Source organism: Aphelocoma coerulescens (assembly GCF_041296385.1).
Source record: "Aphelocoma coerulescens isolate FSJ_1873_10779 chromosome W unlocalized genomic scaffold, UR_Acoe_1.0 ChrW_unloc_scaf_1, whole genome shotgun sequence".
NCBI classification, from domain to species: Eukaryota; Metazoa; Chordata; class Aves; order Passeriformes; family Corvidae; genus Aphelocoma; species Aphelocoma coerulescens.
The window spans coordinates 6,024,721-6,046,524 of record NW_027184080.1 but is presented as its reverse complement, the minus strand read 5'-3'; the positions used below and the strand labels follow the sequence as shown (position 1 = coordinate 6,046,524).

Genomic DNA, 21,804 nt, shown 5'->3' with positions numbered 1-21,804 from the left:
CTTAGAATTCTGACCGCCTCTGTGGTCCACATTTAAGAATGGACAAACCCCGGGAAGGACTCTCTCTTGCATCCGGCTGGGGGACAGGTAACTGGGCTGGGCCTGTGCTGGCCCCGGCGCGGCCTGACGGGCCCTGCCGGGACCTGCTTGGGCTGGGCCCGGGTCAGGCCACAGCCATCCTGGAGCCGATGGGCCCTGTTCCACCCGCAACCCCCCACAGCCCTGCTCTGTGCAGACAGCGTGGCCTCCCCCCCTCTCTAGTGTGGCCGAAGATTCAGCTGAAGCTGCCCTGCTGTCCGGCAAAGATCATGTGACCAACAGAGATAAGTGACATTCCAGCTGCAAGGCCCAGGTGAGATTAACCCTTTTAGTGCTGTAAGTGCTGAAGACATTAGGTAAAGAAAGAAGAGATTAAATCCTGAGGGAGGAGAAAGAGGAGATGCTTAAAGCTGAAATTCTGTTGTAAAGCTATGGTGGTGATGGACTATGATATATCAGAGTACCCGTTGTAATTTCATGAAGGCATGGGGGGTGGAGCATTGAACTTGTAGTTGTGAGCAAATGCACCTACGCTGAGATAGGCAGATGCTGAAGCAGCTGTAATTTGATTAGAAGTTTGAACAGGGAGAGACAGAAGTGATGAGGACTCTTGCTCCAAATCGGAAGGAGAAGACCTCAGTTCCTAGAGATGCTCCCAGAGATAGTCCTAGAGATGAAGATGAGGAAGACCCTTTGCTCCCAGGGACAGGGGGAGGGCCTCTGTTCTTAGAGGTGAAAATGGTCCCAGAGATGGGTGAAGAGAACTTTTGTTTCTGAACGGCTCAATCTTAAAATTGTACCCCAAAAAACTTCAAGATTGGACCCTCGAAAGCAGTTGTGGGAAAAGCTGCAAGTCGTGGGAAGGGACTCTCACATGATGCAAGCAGAGAACCAACCTGGGCGGCTGTCTCGTTGTGATACTTGAAGCCATGAGAGAATTTCTTGTGGACATGGTCTCCATAACATGAGCAAGAGAGACTCCTCTTCCTAAATGAACTGAACAAGGTTATTATGAAAGTAGTAAACAGACTGAACATCTCAAGGGTTGTCTTTTACATTGTTAGTGGGAGAAGGGAGGAAGGTGGGGGGAGGAGAAGTGTTCTGCAGGTGTGGTATGATTTTTTTTTTTCCCTTCTTTTAGGTCTATTAATAAACTTCTTTATATTCTTTTAAGTTTTGTGCCTGCTTGGCTTTTCTCCTAATTCTTATCTCACAGAAGGTAAACAGTAATGAGTATTGTGGACTGAACCACTACACTAAATTGGTGTTTCCATCCGGGATTCCTACAACAGGTATATACAGTGAGGCCCGTGGAAAAGAAATATAAGGACCAATTCTTGGTAGATGTTTTCAGAGAGATGTTTATTTTCCTGCCCATGGCCGGCGACTGCAGAAGAACTGTAGCAACCACAGGACCAGAGGGTCCTTGCCAGGCAGGGGAACACAAAACAACCAATGGGGAACAAGGTTGACCAGGGAGTAGGGAAACCCAGTGCCTCCACCCCAGGGCCCCTCTCCCAGGACCCCATGCCAGGGGGGAGGAACCCAAACAGATTTAGGAATTAAGTTGAGTCTGGGAAGAAGGGAGACATGGGGGGAAGGTATATTTATTTTTTTTTTATTTCTCACTATCCTACTCTGTTTTTAGTTGGCAATACATTAAATTAATTTCACCAAGGTTAGACTGTTTTGCCCATGACAAGAACTGGTGAGCAATCTCCCAGTCTTTATTTTTACCACAAGCTTTTAGACATATTTCTCTCCCCCTGTCCTATTGAGGAGGTGACGTGATAGAGCACCTAGGTGGGCACCTGGCACCTAGTCAAGGTCAACTTACAATTCACTCCTGCCCATTTTTTAAACCCTTATTTCTCCAGTACAGAATGAGAGAAAGTATCCAGCTCACCATAAAAAATGTTAATGAACATTCTCTTCTCCAATTTCTCTCTACTCTTACAAATTATTGGAAGATGCAAGAACTTTAATTACTTTCAATAGTTTTCTGCTGCACTTAAAAGTTAGTTAAAAAAAGTCAAAAGAATTATTAGAGTATTTATCATATAATGAATACTATTGTGTTGCCTCAAATAGGTTTCCCCTGAGTTAACAATAGAGAGGATAAGAAACTTGTCCCTAACCTAAATAGCTTACTTACCTCCTCCTACTTTGTGCATGTGTGCTGCAGCGTTCCCCAGAGAAGTGATGTTGGTTGGACCGAGACAAAGGAGGGTGCCTATTTGATGCCATCTCCCATGGTTGCATTGGTGATGCAGTTGGTGATGCTGTTGTATGGTCAAAAACGGAATGAGAGAGACATTGTCTCTTGGGACTTGAACTATCTTCACTCTGTGCCAATGTAAACAAAAAAAAAACCTCAGATGAGTGATCTGCTTCCCATATTGAAACTCCAGTATTTACTTCAGCTAACATTAGAGGGAGACTTAACAGACTAGATCAAAACACCATGAAGTTAAAGAAATATAATTATAGAACGTACTGCCTTCATAATGCAGAAATTTAATTGCCCACCTGAGCATTTTTACTAAAGCATATTTTAGCAACATCAAGATACTTTAAATACTAAGGTTAAAGCAACCACAGAAGTTATATCAGAAAAAGGAGGAAATGTTTACTTCAGGAGAAAGAGGGAGTTCCTATTTTGTTATAATATTCAACACAGGCACTTTGCTTTGCTAGATTTAGGATATAAACACATATATGAGTGATCCAAAGACCTTTTTAAAAAAGTGTGCCAGTTTGGCCAAATTTAGAAATATATCCTCTGAGAGAAGGCAGGTTACAAACCACCAGGTTTGGGAAAAAAGAAACTTTTTCCTCAAAGGAAAGTGAAAGAGATAAAAACTATTTATTTAACAAACACATGGGAAAAGGATAATAATGCTAAATAATAAAATCTCTCGCTGTGGAGAAAAACCTGGGAAAATGTTAGAGTCCTCCCTTTGGTCTCCCTCCTCCTCGGAGCTGGGACTTGGCCCAGGGCCAGGCTCTCTGTGCTCGGTGGAAAGTCCTCCCAATGTGTTCTGATATTGAAGCAGTCCAGCAGAAAAAGGGAAAAAAAATCCAAAATTCCAGAAAAAAACAAAAGTTCAACTCTCTGTCTCTCTCTGGAGAAAAAGAAGAAGAAGCTGAAAAAAAACTGGCCAAAAACTGTCTGGAAAGACAAACTGCTTCCTACTGCTCCTGCCGCTCCTGTTAGAAGCCAGAGGAGTCTGTATCTGTGTCCGCTAAACATGAAAACAAAACTGCAAAACTGCTTTGAAGACGTTTTGCTCAGTTTTTCCTCCCCCCTCTCAGGCTCAGTTTAAAGGCATAGAAAGGTACAAAATTAATTTCTGGGCATGGGGCAGCAATAGGGGATACACATCACAAAGTCACCCCAAGACAAAAAGATAAGCATAGATTTTTACAGCAATGGAATCCATATTTGATAGAAAATAGATACCATATAGAGCTCTAGTTCAGCATGCACATTTGATTCCTACCAGGTGCATGCTTACATAGCTGTAAAAAAAATTGTTAAATGTCTAGAGTACAAATCAGCTCTGCTATCCAGCATAGAGATGCCTCATCTTTTAACTTGTTAGTGCAGTAATAGTAATAAACAAGTAAAAACAATTTGATCAAAACCAACCACCATTACAACTTGATTTAAATTTGTCTATTTTACTGAAGTTCTACTGGGACTAGTTAGCTCCTAGAGTTGTCAGTGTTAATGATATGCAAACCATTCACCTCTAAGTTCACATTCGGCCTGAAATATAGTTACGTCTCCTTTTCACAGCCTGTCCCTGCTTAAAATGGTTAGCTAGACCTCTCTTCTTCTTCACCATAATAATTTCAGTTAAGAGCTATGATGGGATGAATTTTAAGAAATTCTGCAGCTATTTTCAGATGACTAATACAGAGAAAATTGAGCTTCTCTACAATAATGTCCTGGTTTAAAAGACAGGTGTCTGCCAAGGAAGGCAGGAACCTTCCTGGAATAAAAAAGATGACCCCCTCCCTCCAAATTATTATAACTTTGAAATTACAGGGCTTTCAGGCAAAGATATTGGAAAAGGAATAATAGTTCTTTACTAGAAAATATATATATATATAACAAGACAGACAAACAACAAGAACAACAGCAACAACACAAAAACAGAAAACCCAACAGCCTTTTCCTGCCTGTCAAGCAATTTTCCCTTTGGTGTCATTATGACCACAACCGGCAGGGGGCGCTATTGTCTCATGTCGAGGCAGAGATGCTGCAGGGGGCGCTCCAATACAAGATCGGGACCTCCCTGGTGGTGATGGCGGCTCAGATGAGAAAGAAAAATGAGTCGACTCTCGCAGCCACCCACGGGAGTGGTGATCGGTTTTTGGCACCGCTAACAGCAGCTGGTACACGCTGGGAAGGGACGGAGGGTTTTATCGTGATGTCGCGCTACCGTACAGAGAAGAGGTCCGAGGGGGTGTTGCTCCGGCTACAGGCAGCCCTCCAGGCTGCGGCTCTGAGGGAGGAGGGGGGAAGGGACGACTCCCCCAGACACCCAGATGGACTGCATTCGTCTCTCGGTGCTTCTCTCTTGCAAGCAACGGGCTCAAAAGCCAGCGGCAAGCAGGGCTCCACCATAGTGTTGAAAAAAAATCCCTGCCCAGGAGAGGTCCAAGGCGAAGAACCGCCACACGACTGTCTCTTGCCGACCAGGCCAGACAAACACTGCCCTACCCCCAGCTAAAAAACTGCTGAAACTACTCTGCTTCCCCCTCAGGCATCACTCCCAAACTCTTGTTTCTCTGGCTGGGCCATTGCCGTGGTGTATGGGAGTGGCAATTTCTTTTGTTTCCTAATTACCCTTATTTGTCTCCCGGGCAACCCCCTCCCCCCACATAGTCTTTCTTTCAGGTAGCAGATGGGAGGAAAAAAATTCCATGAGAAAAAGAAAAAAAAGAAAAAAAAAAAACACCTAACCCCCAAAAAATAACTGTCTTCCTGAACTGCCCCTCTAACCCTGACAGAAGCCTTTTGCTTCACAAAGATTTAAAGACTATCATGTTTTGAAGCGTCTTTACACTTATTAATTCCTCACAATTTTCCCCAGTCTACCAAATATTTATTTTCTTCCTATTTTATTGTCCCTTTTATGGTTTTAACTTTAAAGGAGTTTTATTTCCACTTTCTGAACGCTGTTGGTTGAGTAGAATATTTCACAGAATCATAGAACAGCCCAGGTTCGAAGGAACCTCGCAAGATCATCTGATCCAACCTGTTGTGGGAAAGGAAATCTAGAGATTATGTAATGCCCTGTCCAATCACATCTTGAAAGGAATTAGAGGGATTTGTCTTTACAAAGAAACTGTGGGTCTGCTAGATAAGACCAGATACTGAGAGATGAAAGAAGCAATGGGAGTGTTATGAATGTACTGTGGTATTGGCTTTTCACATGTTACATAATTGTTATGAATGTATTGTGATGTTGGGGTTTTTTTTATGTTCCTTAGTGTTAGAAAAACTTTACCTAGGTTCTGTAATACATGATATAGAATGCCTATTGTTTATGTAGTCAATTTAGAAAAGATAGGCAGAGAAAGCCTTCACATTCCTGGAGTATCTTATCAGAGAAAGAAGAAGACCCGAAACCAGAGAGAAGAATTTATGGAGGGAGCAGAGATGGAATGGAGCCAAGGAGGAAGATAAGGCTGATGGGATGATACATAGAAACTCCAAAGAATTTATGAATCATGCATGAGTGTGATGAATATGCAATGAGATGTACTTTTAAAGACAATCTTTTGGATGTAGAGGTGTACCTTTGGATCTCTGCCAAAGCACCCGGCCGTAATACCCTCTTTGCTATTGTCTCCTAATTGTCCCTTTTATTAAACTTTTCTTAAAATTTTACTAAGAGTGGACCTCGTTCTTCACAATTTGGTGGCCCGTACAGGGAAAAGGCCTCACCTCTTGGATCTCCCGGGGAACCCAGAGCGGGGGGGCGTCCCCGCCTGCTTTTGGCGGCCTCGCTTTGTGTTTCCCGGCGTGGTCGGGGGGTTTGCAGGTCAAACACCCGGAGGACAAGAGAGGAGACAAAGCAAAAAGAAAGGAAAGAAAAGGCTCCCTAAGATACCGCAGTAACTATACACGTAAAATCTGGAGCACTAAGACTCCGAGAAAGGTATTTTTTTCTTTCCTCTTTTTGGGCAATATGGGGGATGAAAGTGTGTGTATGAGACGCGGGCTGGTTACCCTAGACCTGCGAAGCGAGTGTGGAGTCTCTGAGGCTGCAGTTCTGCTCTCCCACGAGGGAAGCAGTCGGTAAAGAGGTGAAGCAAAAGATAAAAGGAGTGAGAGAACCCCCGGTCTAACTGGGACTGGGTTTCAGGGGAGGGATTGGACTCCTTGAAGGAGGGGAGTCAAGGGTTTCCTAGTATTGGATCCAAGAAATTTAAGGTTTAAGACTGCCGGATTGAGGGTTCAAAATTCAAGAAATCCGGGCTTAAATCTGCCAAATTGAGGAAAATCCAAGATATTTGGGTTTTGAGACTGCTGGATTGAGGGTTCAAAATTCAAGAAATCCAAGCTTAATTCTGCCAAATTGAGGATTACTCCAAGAAACCTGGAACTTTGGGCCCAGGGGTGAATATTGGCCAACAATTTGAAATTAAAAGGTACCTTAATCTTGTGTGGTTGTGACTGATAGCGCTTGAGAAAATAAATTGGAACAATAAAAAGGAGTGAGGGAGAATGAATGAAAATGTATGTGTTGGAGTTTTAGTTTAGTCCTAGTTTTTTTTTCTGTTAAAGGAATTTTTTCCCATAGCATGTTGCTAGGAGATAAATAGCTATACTTAAGAAAGACAAAAGGGCCCGGCCAGGCTTTTGTTCTCACCTGGCGGGCAGTTCAGTTCGCTCTCAGCGTCTGGAGGGAGAAGGTGCAGAGAGAGGAGCTGCTGGTTCCCATTTTCGGCGTCTTTCCTTTCTGCTGGAAACAACACCGGGGATCCCAAAGCTGCTTTCCCTGCCCTGCTGGAGGCTGGGGCTGCGGCCGCCCTACTCCGCTGCTGTTTCGAGCCTTCGCTACGCTGTAGCCGTGCTCGCCCTGCCTGCCTGGAGCCCCGGGGGGTTCCCCTTTTGGATACATCTCGTCTGCCACCCGGGATTTGTGTTTGTGCCTGCCGCTCCAGCCTACCAGTCCAGCCTGCTGTTTCCGGGAACCCGGGACCAGCTGCCCAGGGGTTTGTGAAGCTCCTTTGTTCCATCCTTCCCCGGGATCCCAGGGCATCAGAGCAGCCGCGTGTTCCCCGAGCTCGCTCCGGAGCGCCCCCTGCAGCCGCGGGGGAACCATCGCACCTGCCCTGCTCACCGGGAGCCGCCAGCGATCCCTGCCAGCTGCGAGCGGAACTGCACCCAAGGGGAAATAGCCTGACAGCCGAGAAGGCTGGGACTGGGTTTGTGATTGCTGTTACTGTCATAGTTGTTGTTGTTTTGTTCGACTGGTTATATATCTTCCTATCTATCTATCTATATATATATAGTAAAGAACTGTTATTCCTATTTCCCACATCTTTGCCTAAAGACCCTTGATTCCAAAATCATAACTCAGAGGGAAAGGGGTTACATCTGCCACTCCAAGGGAGGCTTCTGCCTTCCTTAGCAGACACCTGTCTTTCAAACCGAGACAGATCTTGGCGCCCAACCGTGGGGCCTGAGGGCATTAAGAGAGAGAGGTGAAAAAGGAATAACAGTTCCTGGATAACTTAATTTGGTGTGTTGGATATAGGAACCTTGTTAGGCAGCACTATGTGGTCTACTTTGCCCTGGTTCGGGTGGCATGTGGCCGTGGCTATATTCTTCCCCTTTGCAGCTCCTTACTTGAATATGGGTCCTCTGACTAAGGCTACCATTGCTGTTATCCAGCTTGTGCTATGGGTCGAGAAGGTGAGGAATTCATGGGTTTTTAACTTCCTCCAGAATGTGGGCACGTGGATAAATGGCTATCACACACTGAGCGCATGTTTTTGGGGTTATGTTAACAATGGTACCTTCTGTGAGGAAATGACACCAGGGGAAGTTTTCCCCCAACCCCTCAACCAGTTCTTTGGACCCACCCCATCAATTTTCGAAGGGTTTAGATTCCCTCTGAATACTAACCACCTGCTGCTGGTAGGCCTACTCTATTTAGCATTCAAGGATAAGTTGAGATTGGCTTGGATAACTACCCAGACACCAGCCCCAGAGACTAGAGATCCTGCCCCAGAGCCTGATCCTGCCCCAAAACCTGACATGGCCCCAGAGAGTAAAGTTCCTACCCCAGAGCCTGATCCTGCCCCGGAACCTGACACGGCCCCAGACACTAGAGATCCTACCCCAGAGCCTGATTCAGCCCCAGAGCCTGACACAGCCCCAGACACTAGAGACCCTGCCCCACAGCCAGATACCGCCCAACAGCCCACCTCAGAAATGGACTACCCGAAATGGGTGGGGGTACTGGCGAAAGGGATGCAGGAGATGTGCCAGGAGATGGGCCAGGTGCGCAAGGAGATATGCCAGGAGATGGGCCAGGTGCGCAAGGAGATGTGCCAGGAGATGGGCCAGGTGCGCCAGGAGATGGGCCAGGTGCACCAGGGGATATGCCAATTGCTAAGGGAATACACCTCCTCAGCTAGTGAAAAAACCTCTCCCTGCCCCAAAAAGGGTGAGTCTGACGGTGCAGCAGTGGAACCCACGGATGTTACAACCACCCAGGTTTCAGCTGAACCCCAAGGACAAGTACAGCCAGCAGCAGTCGCCCCTGTGCAAAGGAGGAAGTGTAAGACCAAATCAGTACGACCAGTTAATGATGATGGGGAACCAGGGCCCTCACAACCAGCAGGTGAGCCAGAGCCAGAAATCATCATTGAGTCCCTCTCGTACGACAGTCTCCGTGGTATGCGAGATGACATTGTGCGAAGGGGGCGTGAGCCTTATACCACCTGGCTGCTTCGGGTTTGGGACCTTATGGGCACAAGTGTGCAACTGGATAGTGGTGAGGCAAGGTATCTGGGATCGTTGACCCAGGACCCAGGTGTGAACCAGGTATTTGTGAGGGAGCCAGGACCCCTTTCTCTCTGGGACCGGCTCTTAATGAGTGTGAGAGAAAGGTTCATTCACAAAGAGAGAATGCAAGAGTACCATCATAGAATGCAGTGGAAGACGCTCGAGGAAGGGATCCAGCAGCTAAGAGAGGTGGCAGTATTAGAGGTACTCTTTGGGAGGGATGGACAGCACGGTAATGACCCCGATAAGGTCAGGTGCACAGGACAGATGATGTGGAACCTGGCAAGACTAGGGCCATCGCAATACACCACCTTCATTGCAACCATTGATGCTGACAATAACCGAGAAACAGTGGGCTCTGTTGCCAACAAGCTCAGGAATTATGACAGTATGGTCAATGGTCCACTGAAAACTCATGTCTCTGCTGTGGTCCAGGACCTCAAAGAGGAGATAAAGGAGATAAGGGAGGAGATGAGGAAGGTCAGTGTGGCACCATTGCGAGTCACAGGCCCCCAGGTCAGAGCCCGTCGTCCCTCTGCGAGAGAGAGAGGGTACACCCCACGAGCTGAGCTGTGGTTTTTCCTGTGTGAGCATGGGGAAGACATGAGAAGGTGGGATGGGAAACCCACTTCTGTCCTGGCAGCGCAGGTGCGTGAACTCAAGGAGGGAGGCACTAACCGAGGGGGTTCCGCTAAGGTGAAAGTAGCCTCAGCCTCCCGTGACCGAGCTGCCAGGTATTACAGACGGGAGGATGATATGTCAGATCCCCTCGAAGGTACCTCTAGTATGTATGCCCAGGGAAAGAATGATAACCAGGGCTAGAGGGGCCCTGCGTCTAGCCAGGAAGAGGCACGGGAGAACCGGGTTTTCTGGACGGTGTGGATCCGATGGCCTGGCACATCAGAGCCACAAAAATATGATGCATTGGTTGATACTGGGGCACAGTGTACTTTAATGCCATCGGGACATGTGGGGGCAGAACCTGTATCCATTGCTGGGGTGACTGGGGGATCACAGCAGTTGACCCTTTTGGAAGCTGAGGTGAGCCTGACTGGGAAGGAGTGGCAAAAGCATCCAATTGTGACCGGTCCAGAGGCCCCATGTATTCTGGGCATAGACTTCCTCCGGAATGGTTATTACAAAGACCCAAAGGGACTCAGGTGGGCGTTTGGGATTGCTGCTGTGGAGGCAGAGGGCATTAGGCAATTGAACACCCTGCCTGGACTATCAGAGAATCCTTCTGCAGTTGGGCTCCTGAAAGTGGAAGAGCAACGAGTGCCAATTGCCACCTCAACAGTGCACCGCCGGCAGTATCGGACAAATCGAGATGCTGTGATTCCCATCCACAAGATGATTCGTGAGCTGGAGAGCCAAGGGGTGGTCAGCAAGACCCACTCACCCTTCAACAGCCCCATTTGGCCTGTGCGCAAGTCTGATGGGGAATGGAGATTGACTGTGGACTATCGTGCCTTGAATGAAGTGACTCCACCGCTGAGCGCTGCTGTGCCCGACATGTTGGAGCTCCAGTATGAGCTGGAGTCCAAAGCAGCAAAGTGGTATGCCACTATTGACATTGCCAATGCATTTTTCTCCATTCCTCTGGCAGCAGAGTGCAGGCCTCAGTTTGCTTTCACCTGGAGGGGTGTGCAGTACACCTGGAACCGACTGCCCCAGGGGTGGAAGCACAGTCCCACCATCTGCCATGGACTGATCCAGGCTGCACTGGAAAAGGGTGAGGCCCCAGAACATCTGCAGTACATTGATGACATCATTGTGTGGGGGAACACCGCAACAGAAGTGTTTGAGAAAGGAGAGAGAATAATCCAAATTCTCCTAAAAGCTGGTTTCGCCATCAAGAAGAGCAAAGTCAAGGGGCCTGCCCGAGAGATCCAGTTCCTGGGAGTGAAGTGGCAAGATGGACGGCGTCAGATTCCCGCTGAGGTCATCAATAAGATCACTGCGATGTCTCCACCAACCAACAAGAAGGAAACACAAGCTTTCCTAGGCGCCATAGGTTTCTGGAGGATGCACATTCCCGAGTACAGCCAGATTGTGAGTCCTCTTTACCTGGTTACCCGCAAGAAGAACGATTTCCACTGGGGCCCTGAACAGCAGCAAGCCTTTGCCCAGATCAAGCAGGAAATCGCTCACGCCGTAGCCCTTGGCCCAGTCAGGACAGGACCAGAGGTGAAGAACGTGCTCTACTCTGCAGCCGGGAACAATGGTCTGTCCTGGAGCCTCTGGCAGAAGGTGTCTGGTGAGACTCGTGGCCGACCGCTGGGATTCTGGAGCCGAAACTACAGAGGGTCCGAAGCCAACTACACTCCCACAGAGAAAGAAATCTTGGCAGCCTATGAAGGAGTCCAAGCTGCCTCAGAGGTAATTGGAACTGAGGCACAACTCCTCCTGGCACCCCGACTACCGGTGCTGGGGTGGATGTTCAAAGGAAAGGTTCCCTCCACGCATCACCCCACTGATGCTACTTGGAGCAAATGGATCGCCCTCATCACGCAGCGCGCCCGAATTGGAAACCCAAGTCGCCCTGGGATCTTGGAAATAATTACGAACTGGCCAGAAGGTGAGACTTTTGGGTTATCTTCTGAAGAAGAAGAGGAGCAGGTGACACGTGCCGAAGAAGCCCCACCATATAACGAGCTACCAGAGAGTGAAAGACAATATGCCCTCTTCACTGATGGTTCCTGCCGAATTGTAGGTGCTAGCCGGAAATGGAAAGCCGCTGTATGGAGCCCCACACGACAAGTTGCACAGGCTACGGAAGGAGAAGGTGGATCGAGCCAATTTGCTGAACTCAAAGCCGTTCAATTAGCTCTGGACATTGCTGAAAGAGAGAAGTGGCCAAAGCTCTACCTCTACACTGATTCATGGATGGTAGCCAATGCTCTGTGGGGTTGGCTGGAAAGGTGGAATAAGGCAAAATGGCAGCGCAGAGGAAAACCAATCTGGGCTGCTGAGGAGTGGAAAGACATTGCCGCTCGAGTAGAGAAGCTATCTGTGAAGGCCCGTCATGTAGATGCTCACATTCCCAAGAGCCGGGCTAATGAAGAACATTGTAATAACAAGCAGGTAGATCAGGCTGCGAAAATAGAGGTGTCCCAGATAGACCTGGATTGGCAACATAAAGGAGAGTTGTTCCTAGCTCGATGGGCCCATGATGCCTCAGGCCATCAGGGCAGAGATGCCACCTATAAGTGGGCACGAGACCGAGGGGTGGATCTGACCATGGACAGTATCTCCCAGGTGATCCATGACTGTGAGACATGCGCTGCGATCAAGCAGGCCAAGCGGGTGAAGCCCCTGTGGTATGGTGGGCGGTGGTCCAAATACAAGTATGGGGAGGCCTGGCAGGTTGATTACATCACACTGCCTCAAACCCGCCAAGGCAAGCGCCATGTGCTCACAATGGTAGAAGCCACCACAGGATGGCTGGAGACCTACCCCGTGCCTCACGCTACTGCCCGGAACACCATCCTGGGCCTCGAAAAGCAAGTCCTTTGGAGGCATGGCACCCCTGAGAGGATTGAATCTGACAATGGGACTCACTTCAAGAACAGCCTTATAAACACCTGGGCTAGAGAACATGGCATTGAGTGGGCGTACCACATCCCTTACCACGCACCAGCAGCTGGGAAGGTTGAGCGGTGTAATGGACTGCTTAAAACCACCTTGAAGGCACTGGGTGGGGGGAGTTTCAAAAACTGGGAGGTGCATTTAGCAAAAGCCACCTGGTTAGTTAACACCCGAGGCTCCACCAGCCGAGCAGGCCCTGCCCAATCCGAACCCCTACAAACAACAGATGGGGATAAGGTTCCAGTGGTGCACATGAGAGGTATGCTTGGAAAAACTGTTTGGGTAAAGTCTGCCTTGAGCAAAGACAAACCCATCCGTGGGGTTGTTTTTGCTCAGGGACCAGGTTGTACCTGGTGGGTGATGCAAAGGGATGGAGAGACCCGATGCATACCGGAAGGGGACCTTGTTTTAGGGTGAACTACCCATGGCTCTGTACTTGTATCAGTATCAGCATGTACATATGTATATAATTTAGGTGATGCTTGTATTTATATGGTTAAAAAGTTAAGTTTCATGTAACATGTTAGTATGGAAAAAATTCGGGGTGGATAATGTTGGAGTTTTAGTTTAGTCCTAGTTTTTTTTTCTGTTAAAGGAATTTTTTCCCATAGCATGTTGCTAGGAGATAAATAGCCATACTTAAGAAAGACAAAAGGGCCCGGCCAGGCTTTTGTTCTCACCTGGCGGGCAGTTCAGTTCGCTCTCAGCGTCTGGAGGGAGAAGGTGCAGAGAGAGGAGCTGCTGGTTCCCGTTTTTGGCGTCTTTCCTTTCTGCTGGAAACAACACCGGGAATCCCAAAGCTGCTTTCCCTGCCCTGCTGGAGGCTGGGGCTGCGGCCGCCCTACTCCGCTGCTGTTTCGAGCCTTCGCTACGCTGTAGCCGTGCTCGCCCTGCCTGCCTGGAGCCCCGGGGGGTTCCCCTTTTGGATACATCTCGTCTGCCACCCGGGATTTGTGTTTGTGCCTGCCGCTCCAGCCTACCAGTCCAGCCTGCTGTTTCCGGGAACCCGGGACCAGCTGCCCAGGGGTTTGTGAAGCTCCTTTGTTCCATCCTTCCCCGGGATCCCAGGGCATCAGAGCAGCCGCGTGTTCCCCGAGCTCGCTCCGGAGCGCCCCCTGCAGCCGCGGGGGAACCATCGCACCTGCCCTGCTCACCGGGAGCCGCCAGCGATCCCTGCCGGCTGCGAGCGGAACTGCACCCAAGGGGAAATAGCCTGACAGCCGAGAAGGCTGGGACTGGGTTTGTGATTGCTGTTACTGTCATAGTTGTTGTTGTTTTGTTCGACTGGTTATATATCTTCCTATCTATCTATCTATCTATATATATATATAGTAAAGAACTGTTATTCCTATTTCCCACATCTTTGCCTAAAGACCCTTGATTCCAAAATCATAACTCAGAGGGAAAGGGGTTACATCTGCCACTCCAAGGGAGGCTTCTGCCTTCCTTAGCAGACACCTGTCTTTCAAACCGAGATAGTATGTGATAGAAATGTTGAACCTTGAAATATAACTTTATTTTCTGGAGGGAGGCATATTTTATTAAGAGGAGGGAACTTTTGTATTCTAGGAGAAGAAAGGGGAAAGAGGTGGTGGGGTTTGAATAGTTGTTTGTTTTGTTCGTTTTTATTAAAAAGGTGGGAAACAAAGGCCTGGGAAGGATAGATAAGATTCTGAGAAAATGGGACATAAAACTAGTAAGCAAGAGTCAGGGAATAAAAATGGGAATAGAGGCGTGCCAGCAGAGATACCCCGGGAAAGCCCTCTGGGAGTTATGTTAGCTAACTGGAATACTAACCCAAGTACAAGAAAAAAGAGCAAAGTCAAAATGATACAGTTTTGTATGTTTGATTGGGCCGATAAGGAAATAAGATCCGACCATGTTTTCTGGCCCAGATATGGCTCTTTTAAAGTTTAGATCTGTCAGGCTTTACAAGTATTTGTAGATTCAAAGGAGCCTTTTAACACAGAAGAGGGCAAGTATGCTTCATGCTGGGTGGGAAACATAGAGTCTAAGGGGATAAGAATTTTAAAGTTATCAGAGACCCAAGGAAAGGAAAAAAAGGGAAAACAAGAAAGAGAAGGGCTGGGACCCCCTGGAAGCATTGCCCCCTCCAGTCCTGCCTGCCCCCCCCCCCCCCCAAGCCCAGGCTCCTATGCGCCACTTGCAGCTGCACCGCCGGTCCTGGGGCCCGAGGTCCCGCCTGTCCCGGCTCTCATGGCACCACCCGCGGCTCCACCTCTTGTCCCAGTGGCGGCGGCTCCGCCGGTGGCCTCGGTGTTCCTACCTCCTCCTCCAGCCCCTGAGGGTCCAGAGGCAGCCCAGCCCCCCCCCTTACAGTGTCCCGCCCGTCCCTAGCCCGGGTATCGGCTCCGCGGCAGCCCAGCCCGCCGCTTTTGGGGCCCACCCCGCCCCTGTCCCGGCCCCGGTGGCGGCCCCAGTCCCGGCTCCGGCCCCAGTTCCGATGTCTGCAGCCGTTCCACCAGCCCCTGCCCCTGCTGCATTGTCTGCCGCGGCTCCATTGAACCCGGCTTCGGCCCCGCGGGCCGCGCTGGGTCCGCCGGCAGCTCAGAGTCCTGCCGCCATGACTGCTGTGGACCGCGCGCAGAGGGTCCACGCCAGACTCTGGTATCCGCCGGAAGAGCTTGTCCCCTTGGCAGTTCCGGTGGCAGTCCCCGCCTGTGCCCCTCCACTCCTGGAGGAATCAGCCTCGGAGAGGACTCCCACCTCCTACCCCCCCTCCCTCGCCTGCACCGTTCCCCTGGCAACGACCGCTTCTGCTGTTCCTCTTAAAGGAGAAGCAAAACACCAAAGTATGGAGAACTCAGTTACAGAACAGCCCTCTCCCGACACCCCCCCAAGACAGGAAAGAAGTATCATAAGAGAAAAAGGACACAAGAACTGGGATGGGGAAGTCTGTTTGTTCCCTTTAAGAGAAGTTCCAATGGGGGCCGGTGGAACAGGATTTGTAAACGTCCCACTCACTTCTTCAGAGGTTAGAAATTTTAAAAAGGAGATCAAAGGATTATTAGAAGATCCCCTGGGAACAGCTGAACAATTAGAGCAATTGTTAGGCCCAAACATTTTCACTTGGGAAGAGATGTAAGCAATAATGAAAATACTATTTTCTCAAGAGGAATGAGAAATTATTAGAGTTGCAGGTATGAGAATTTAGGAAAGAGAAAACCAGCAGGGACCACCAGGGGACCAGAAAATGCCATTGACACCTCCTGCTTGGAATCACAATGAAGAGGTTGGGCGAAGGAATATGAATGATTACTGTAATTTAATAATCAAAGGAATAAAAGAGGCAGCACCTCGGGGGCAGAATTTAAAAAAGGCTTTTGAAGGGCAACAGGGAAAGGAAGAGTCTCCAACTGAATGGTTAGAGAGACTTAGGAGAAATATGAAACAATTTTCTGGGATAGATCCTGAAACAGCAGCTGGGCAGGCTTTATTAAGAGTCAATTTTGTGACTCATGCTTGGCCTGATATAAGGAAGAAACTAGAAAAATTGGAAGACTGGCATGAAAGATCATTAAACAACTTATTAAAAGAGGCTCAGAAAGTTTATGTCAGGAAAGATGAAGAAAAAGCCAAAATAGAAGCCAAAATTATGGTAGCCACTATGAGAAAAAGTAACTTTCAAAGGAATCTGAGGTCTCCGAATATCACTCCTAGGAATTCGGGCTTTAGAAAAGGGGAAAAAGGGAAAAACAGGAACCCAGTACAAACAAAAACTCAGGAGCATTCTAGAACTGCTTGCTATTACTGTGGAGAGGAAGGGCATTTTAGAAGAGAATGCCCTCATTCAAAGAAGGATGTAAAAATCTTCCGAGAAATAAACCCAGATGAGGAATAGGGATGTCACCGGCTCTATTTTCTGGAGGACAAATACGATCTAGAGCCTGTGATAACATTAAAAGTCAGTCCCCAGGAGGAGGAGTTAGAATTTGTGGTTGATACAGGGGCTGAAAGAACCTGCCTAATGAATACTCCAAAAGGTTGTAGTATAAGATACCGTAAAAGTAACGGGCAAAAAGAGAAAGTTTTATAGTTCCTGTCATAAAAGACATGGTAATCGAAGGGGAAACTAGAATTTGGATGGGGAATGTTTTATTAGTCCCTGGGGCAGGTAGCAATTTATTAGGGAGGTATTTACAGGTGGAGCTGGGAATAGGAGTTGTACCAAAAGAAGGGAAAATGACGGCTAGAATTTTAAAACTTGGTCAAGAAGATGAAAAGAAAATTAACAAGGAGGTGTGGGCTGGAGAAGGGAATAGAGGAGGACTGGATATTGACCCCATAAGGGTCACAATTGAGAAAGAAGAATGTCCCATACGTGTACGTCAGTACCCTGTATCCTTAGAAGGACAAGAAGGCTTAAAACCGGTAATAGAGGGACTAATAAAGGATGGGACATTAGAACCCTGTATGTCTCCTCATAACACCCCTATTCTGCCAGTAAAAAAGCCTGATGGGACTTATAGATTAGTGCAAGACCTACAGGAAATTAATAAGAGGACTCGGGCTTGTTATCCTGTGGTACCCAATCCCTATACTCTCCTGAGGAAAGTCCCACTCCAGCACCAGTGGTTTAGTGTAGTGGATTTAAAGGATGCCTTCTGGACCTGCCCACTGGCTGAAGAAAGCCGAGATATTTTCGCCTTTGAAGGGGAGGATCCAAATACCGGGAGAAGGCAGCAACTGAGATGCACAAGATTACCACAGGGATTTACAGAATCGCCAAACCTATTTGGACAAGCTTTAGAAATAATATTACAAACTTTCCCTACTCCACCAGGAATACAAATCATCCAATACGTGGATGATCTCTTATTATCTGGGGAAGCTGAAAGTGAAGTCAGAGAAGCAACGATAAAACTTCTGAAATTTCTTGGAGAAAAGAGGTTAAGAGTATCAAAAGGGAAACTGCAATTTGTAGAATCAGAAGTAAAATATCTTGGTCACTTAATAAGCAAGAGAAGTTGAAAATTAAACCCCGAGAGAATCAAAGGGATTCTATCCCTTCCCCCTCCCTCTTCAAAGAGAGAAATTAGAAAACTACTTGGATTATTGGGATATTGTAGACTATGGATTGAAGGATATACACAAGCTGTAAAATTTCTGTATGAAAAGTTGACAGAAGGAGATGATATAAAATGGACCAAAGAGGATAATGGTAAATTAGAGGAATTGAAATTAAAACTCTCCTCAGTACCAGCTTTAAGCTTACCCTCATTAGAAAAAGCCTTCCATCTGTATGTAAATGTGGAAAGTGGAGTAGCTCATGGAGTTTTGGCTCAGGAGTGGGGGGAGTGAAGAGACCAATAGCTTACTTGTAAAAGATGTTAGATCCAGTAAACCATGGCTGGCCAATATGTATTCAAGCTATAGCAGCTACTGCAATCTTGGTAGAAGAAAGTCATAAGCTTAATTTTGGGAGCAAGCTGATAGTGCACACACCTCATGCAGTTCAAAATGTGCTAGACCAGAAAGCTGAAAAATGGTTAACAGACTCTAGGATGCTAAAATATGAAGCAATTCTGATAGATAGTGATGATTTGACATTAGAAGTGAGTAAGAGCCTAAATCCATCTCAATTCTTATATGGGGAGCCAAAAGATAACCTGACACATAACTGCTCAGAAATTATCCAATACCAAACCAAAGTTCGAGAAGATCTCGAGGAACAAGCCCTTTCAGAAGGAGAAATAATATATGTAGACGGTTCTTCCAGATGTGTACAAGGAAAAAGAATGTCAGGGTATGCTTTAGTTGATGGGGGGACTAAGCAAACCATTGAAAAAGGAAAATTACCCTCAAACTGGTCAGCTCAGACTTGCAAATTATATGCCCTAAAAAGGGCACTGGAATATTTAGCACACAAGAAGGGAACTATATATACTGATTCAAGGTACGCCTTTGGAGTAGTACATACCTTTGAAAAAATTTGGGAAGAAAGGGGATTACTTAATTTAAAGGGAAAGGGGTTGTACTACTTTGAAAACAAACTAGTGGGAGACACCAGGTCAGAATAACAATTTAATAGGGAAATAAAACAAGGGAAAAAAATATAAAGGCATATAACACTGGGTTAAACTGACAGAGTCAGAATACAACCTGACACCCTGTTAATCAGGGTGGTGGTAGCAGTCCAGTAGAATGGTGGCTGCAGTCCTCCTGAAGCAGTGATCCTGTAGAAAGAAGGTCTGCTTTTCCTCAGAAAGTCCAGTGGTGGCTATGTAGCTCCTGTCCTCTGGAGATCCAATGGAAAGGTTGTTTCTGGTGTTCAGAATCTCAGATTATATGCAGGATGGAATGCTTGGTTTCTCCCTCTGGGTGGAGCATCTCACAATGGGGTAATGAGTCATGAGGCCAAGTGTTGATCAGGCTCATTAACAGAAGATAGTCCAGAGGGAGTTATATCTGAGTCATTCAGCAGGACAATGATGGGCCATTAACAGAAAGATAGTCTGTGGGGAAGGAGGCAAGGAAACACTGCCCCACCTGATTTCAACAGCTCATGAGGATGGTAATAGAATACACTGCAACCCAGGACAGGGTTGATACATGAAGGACTTATTTTAGAGGTTTTAGAGGCATTAGAATTACCTGAAGAGATAGCTGTAGTACATATAAAAGGACACCAAAAAGGAATGACCTCAGAAATAAGAGGAAATAATTTGGCAGATCAAGAAGCTAAGGATGCTGCAGAAAATGGGATAACAAGGGTTATGTTAATTTTGACCTCAAAGAACAAAAAATTGGAGACACCAAAATTCAGTGAAACAGAGGAAAAAGAATTAAGATAGGGGGAAAGCCAGATGAATGTGGAAAATGGAAATTTCCTGATGGAAGACAGTTAGTTATTAAGTCACTCACCAGAAAAATATTAGAAAACATGCATCAAAAAACTCCTTGGGGTACCAAGGCTTTGTGTGATCACTTTCTAAGGAATTATGGGTGCATTGGAATTTATGGGTTGGCTAAACAAATAACTGAAAGATGTACGGTTTGCCAAAAAAGTAAATAAAAAGGTTATTACCACCGGCCTGGTTCCTATGGTATATCACCGTGTCCCGCAGCCATAGGGACGAGGAGGAGGATAAGATCCAGCAGGCAGGAATTGTGCAGCAAGATTGATTTATTTCATTATTTTACAAACTCTTTTATAGACTTTTTTCTTCATAGTCTAATTGGACAAAGGACCAGCCACCCCTTGGGGGTGATTGGCCAAAATCCTAAAACATCCATTGTCAAAATATTTTCTACTATACCGTAAACAAGACTTTTCAAGGTTGCAGGTGTCTTGGTTGTTTACATCCCCTGCCACCTCTTCTGTGAGAGAGAAAAGTCTCTCACGGACTTAGAAACTAGCAAGAAAATCCTTGCTAGCAGCATTTTTGTATCTACAAAAGGTGATGAGAAAAACAACTCCAGGAGGTCGTGAGTTAGCTCTCCGACCATTTCAAAGTATCCAAGTGGACTTTAACAAACTCCCCCAAGTGCAGAGGTGGAAATTCTTGTTAGTAATAACAGACCATCTTACCCATTGGGTGGAAGCTCTTCCCACTGTCAGAGCCACAGCCAATGTAGTATGTAAAACCCTCTTAGAACAAATTATTCCCAGGTATGGAATGATTAATAGGATAGACTCAGAGGGACACACTTTACATCAAAAGTTCTGCAGCAACTAACTCAAGCCTTGGGAATAAAATGGGAACTACATACCCCATGGCACCCACAGAGTTCAGGATGGGTAGAGAGGATGAACCAAACTTTAAAGAGAACTTTAACTAAATTATTAATTGAAACTCAAATGTCATGGGTAAAATGCCTACCTCGGGCTTTATTGAGGGTTTGGACACAACCCAGGTCAGACCTAGGAGTGTCACCTTACGAAATGATGTTTGGGTTACCCTTTCTGACCACCCAACATGAAACTGCTACCTATGAATTAGGGGAAATGAGTGTTAAAGAATATGTTACACAATCGTAAGGACCTTTGAAGATTTGCAGCTAAAAGGGCTAATCCCTCAAACCACACCTTTAGACTTTAAAATCCATAATATCCATCCAGGGGAGTGGGTACTAGTAAAAACGTGGAAAGAACAATCTTTAGCTCCACAATGGGAAGGTCCTTTTCAGGTGCTACTGACAACTGAGGCGGCGATCCGGACCAAGGAGCGAGGGTGGATCCACGCCAGAAGAATCAAAGGACCCGTGGAAGAATCTAAGGAGTGGACTATAACATCTATGCCTGATGATACCAAGTTAACTCTTAAGCGGGAACTTGTAGATACAAAATGCTGCTAGCAAGGATTTTCTTGCTATTTTCCAGCTCCGTGAGAGATCATAGATGCCTTACCAGGGGATCCTGAGGTAACAGACATGGTCGAAGCCTGCTCTAAGGGGAGATCTGGGAACCAGAAAAGGTCTGCTTTGGCTGCGTTCCTGCAGCCTGTTCACACATCTTCTGATTGTGAACCAAAGCCACCAAACAGGCGAAAATACGGAAGCGGCCTAAGCTGAGCCAAAAAGAGAACACACCGATCCCCCAGTGCAAGAGGTGTGGCAGGCCAGGGCATTGCTCGGACTGTTGTAGATCCCTGACTCATGCTGATGGTCGGCCTTTGTCGGGAAACTTCCACCGGGGTGCAAGGAGGGGGAATTGCTCTTCGATGCAGTCGCTCCCCCAGAGAGTGGCACAGGTACAGGTGCAGGCCTACCCAGCCACCCTAGAGACAGCACCCAGGGATCAGACGGGTTTGACGTCCATACCTCAGCCGCAGTCGTCTTAGACTCTAGCGGTATTTATAAGGTTCCCTTGGATGCATATGGACCCCTAGCCCAGGGATCCAGTGCAATGCTGGTGGGAAAACCTGATGTTGCCCATCAAGGAATCTTAGTGCACTCAGGAGTTATTGACGCTGACTTTAAAGGTCAGATTTGCGCTATGGTCTCCATGCAAAAACCCCCTGTAAGTATTCCTGAAATACCTGCCTTGCTAGATTAGTGCCTTTTAAGTCTTGTGTCCCCAGGATAGAACAACAAACTCACGAAGATAGTGGCAGTGGATCTACGGGACTTCCGCAGGCCTTCTGGACTGCAGACATCTCTGACCAAAGGCCACAGAT

At 47.1% G+C, this 21,804-nt stretch overlaps 1 protein-coding gene across 1 annotated transcript in view; it reads right to left on the bottom strand.

The window, feature by feature from the left end:
• Window positions 1-21,804, bottom strand: part of LOC138102678 (E3 ubiquitin-protein ligase RNF38-like) — a 406,849-nt gene that overhangs the window by 182,716 nt on the left and 202,329 nt on the right. The window contains 1 exon segment of the mRNA XM_069000397.1: window positions 2,195-2,383. Coding sequence (XP_068856498.1) covers window positions 2,195-2,383 — 189 coding nt within the window.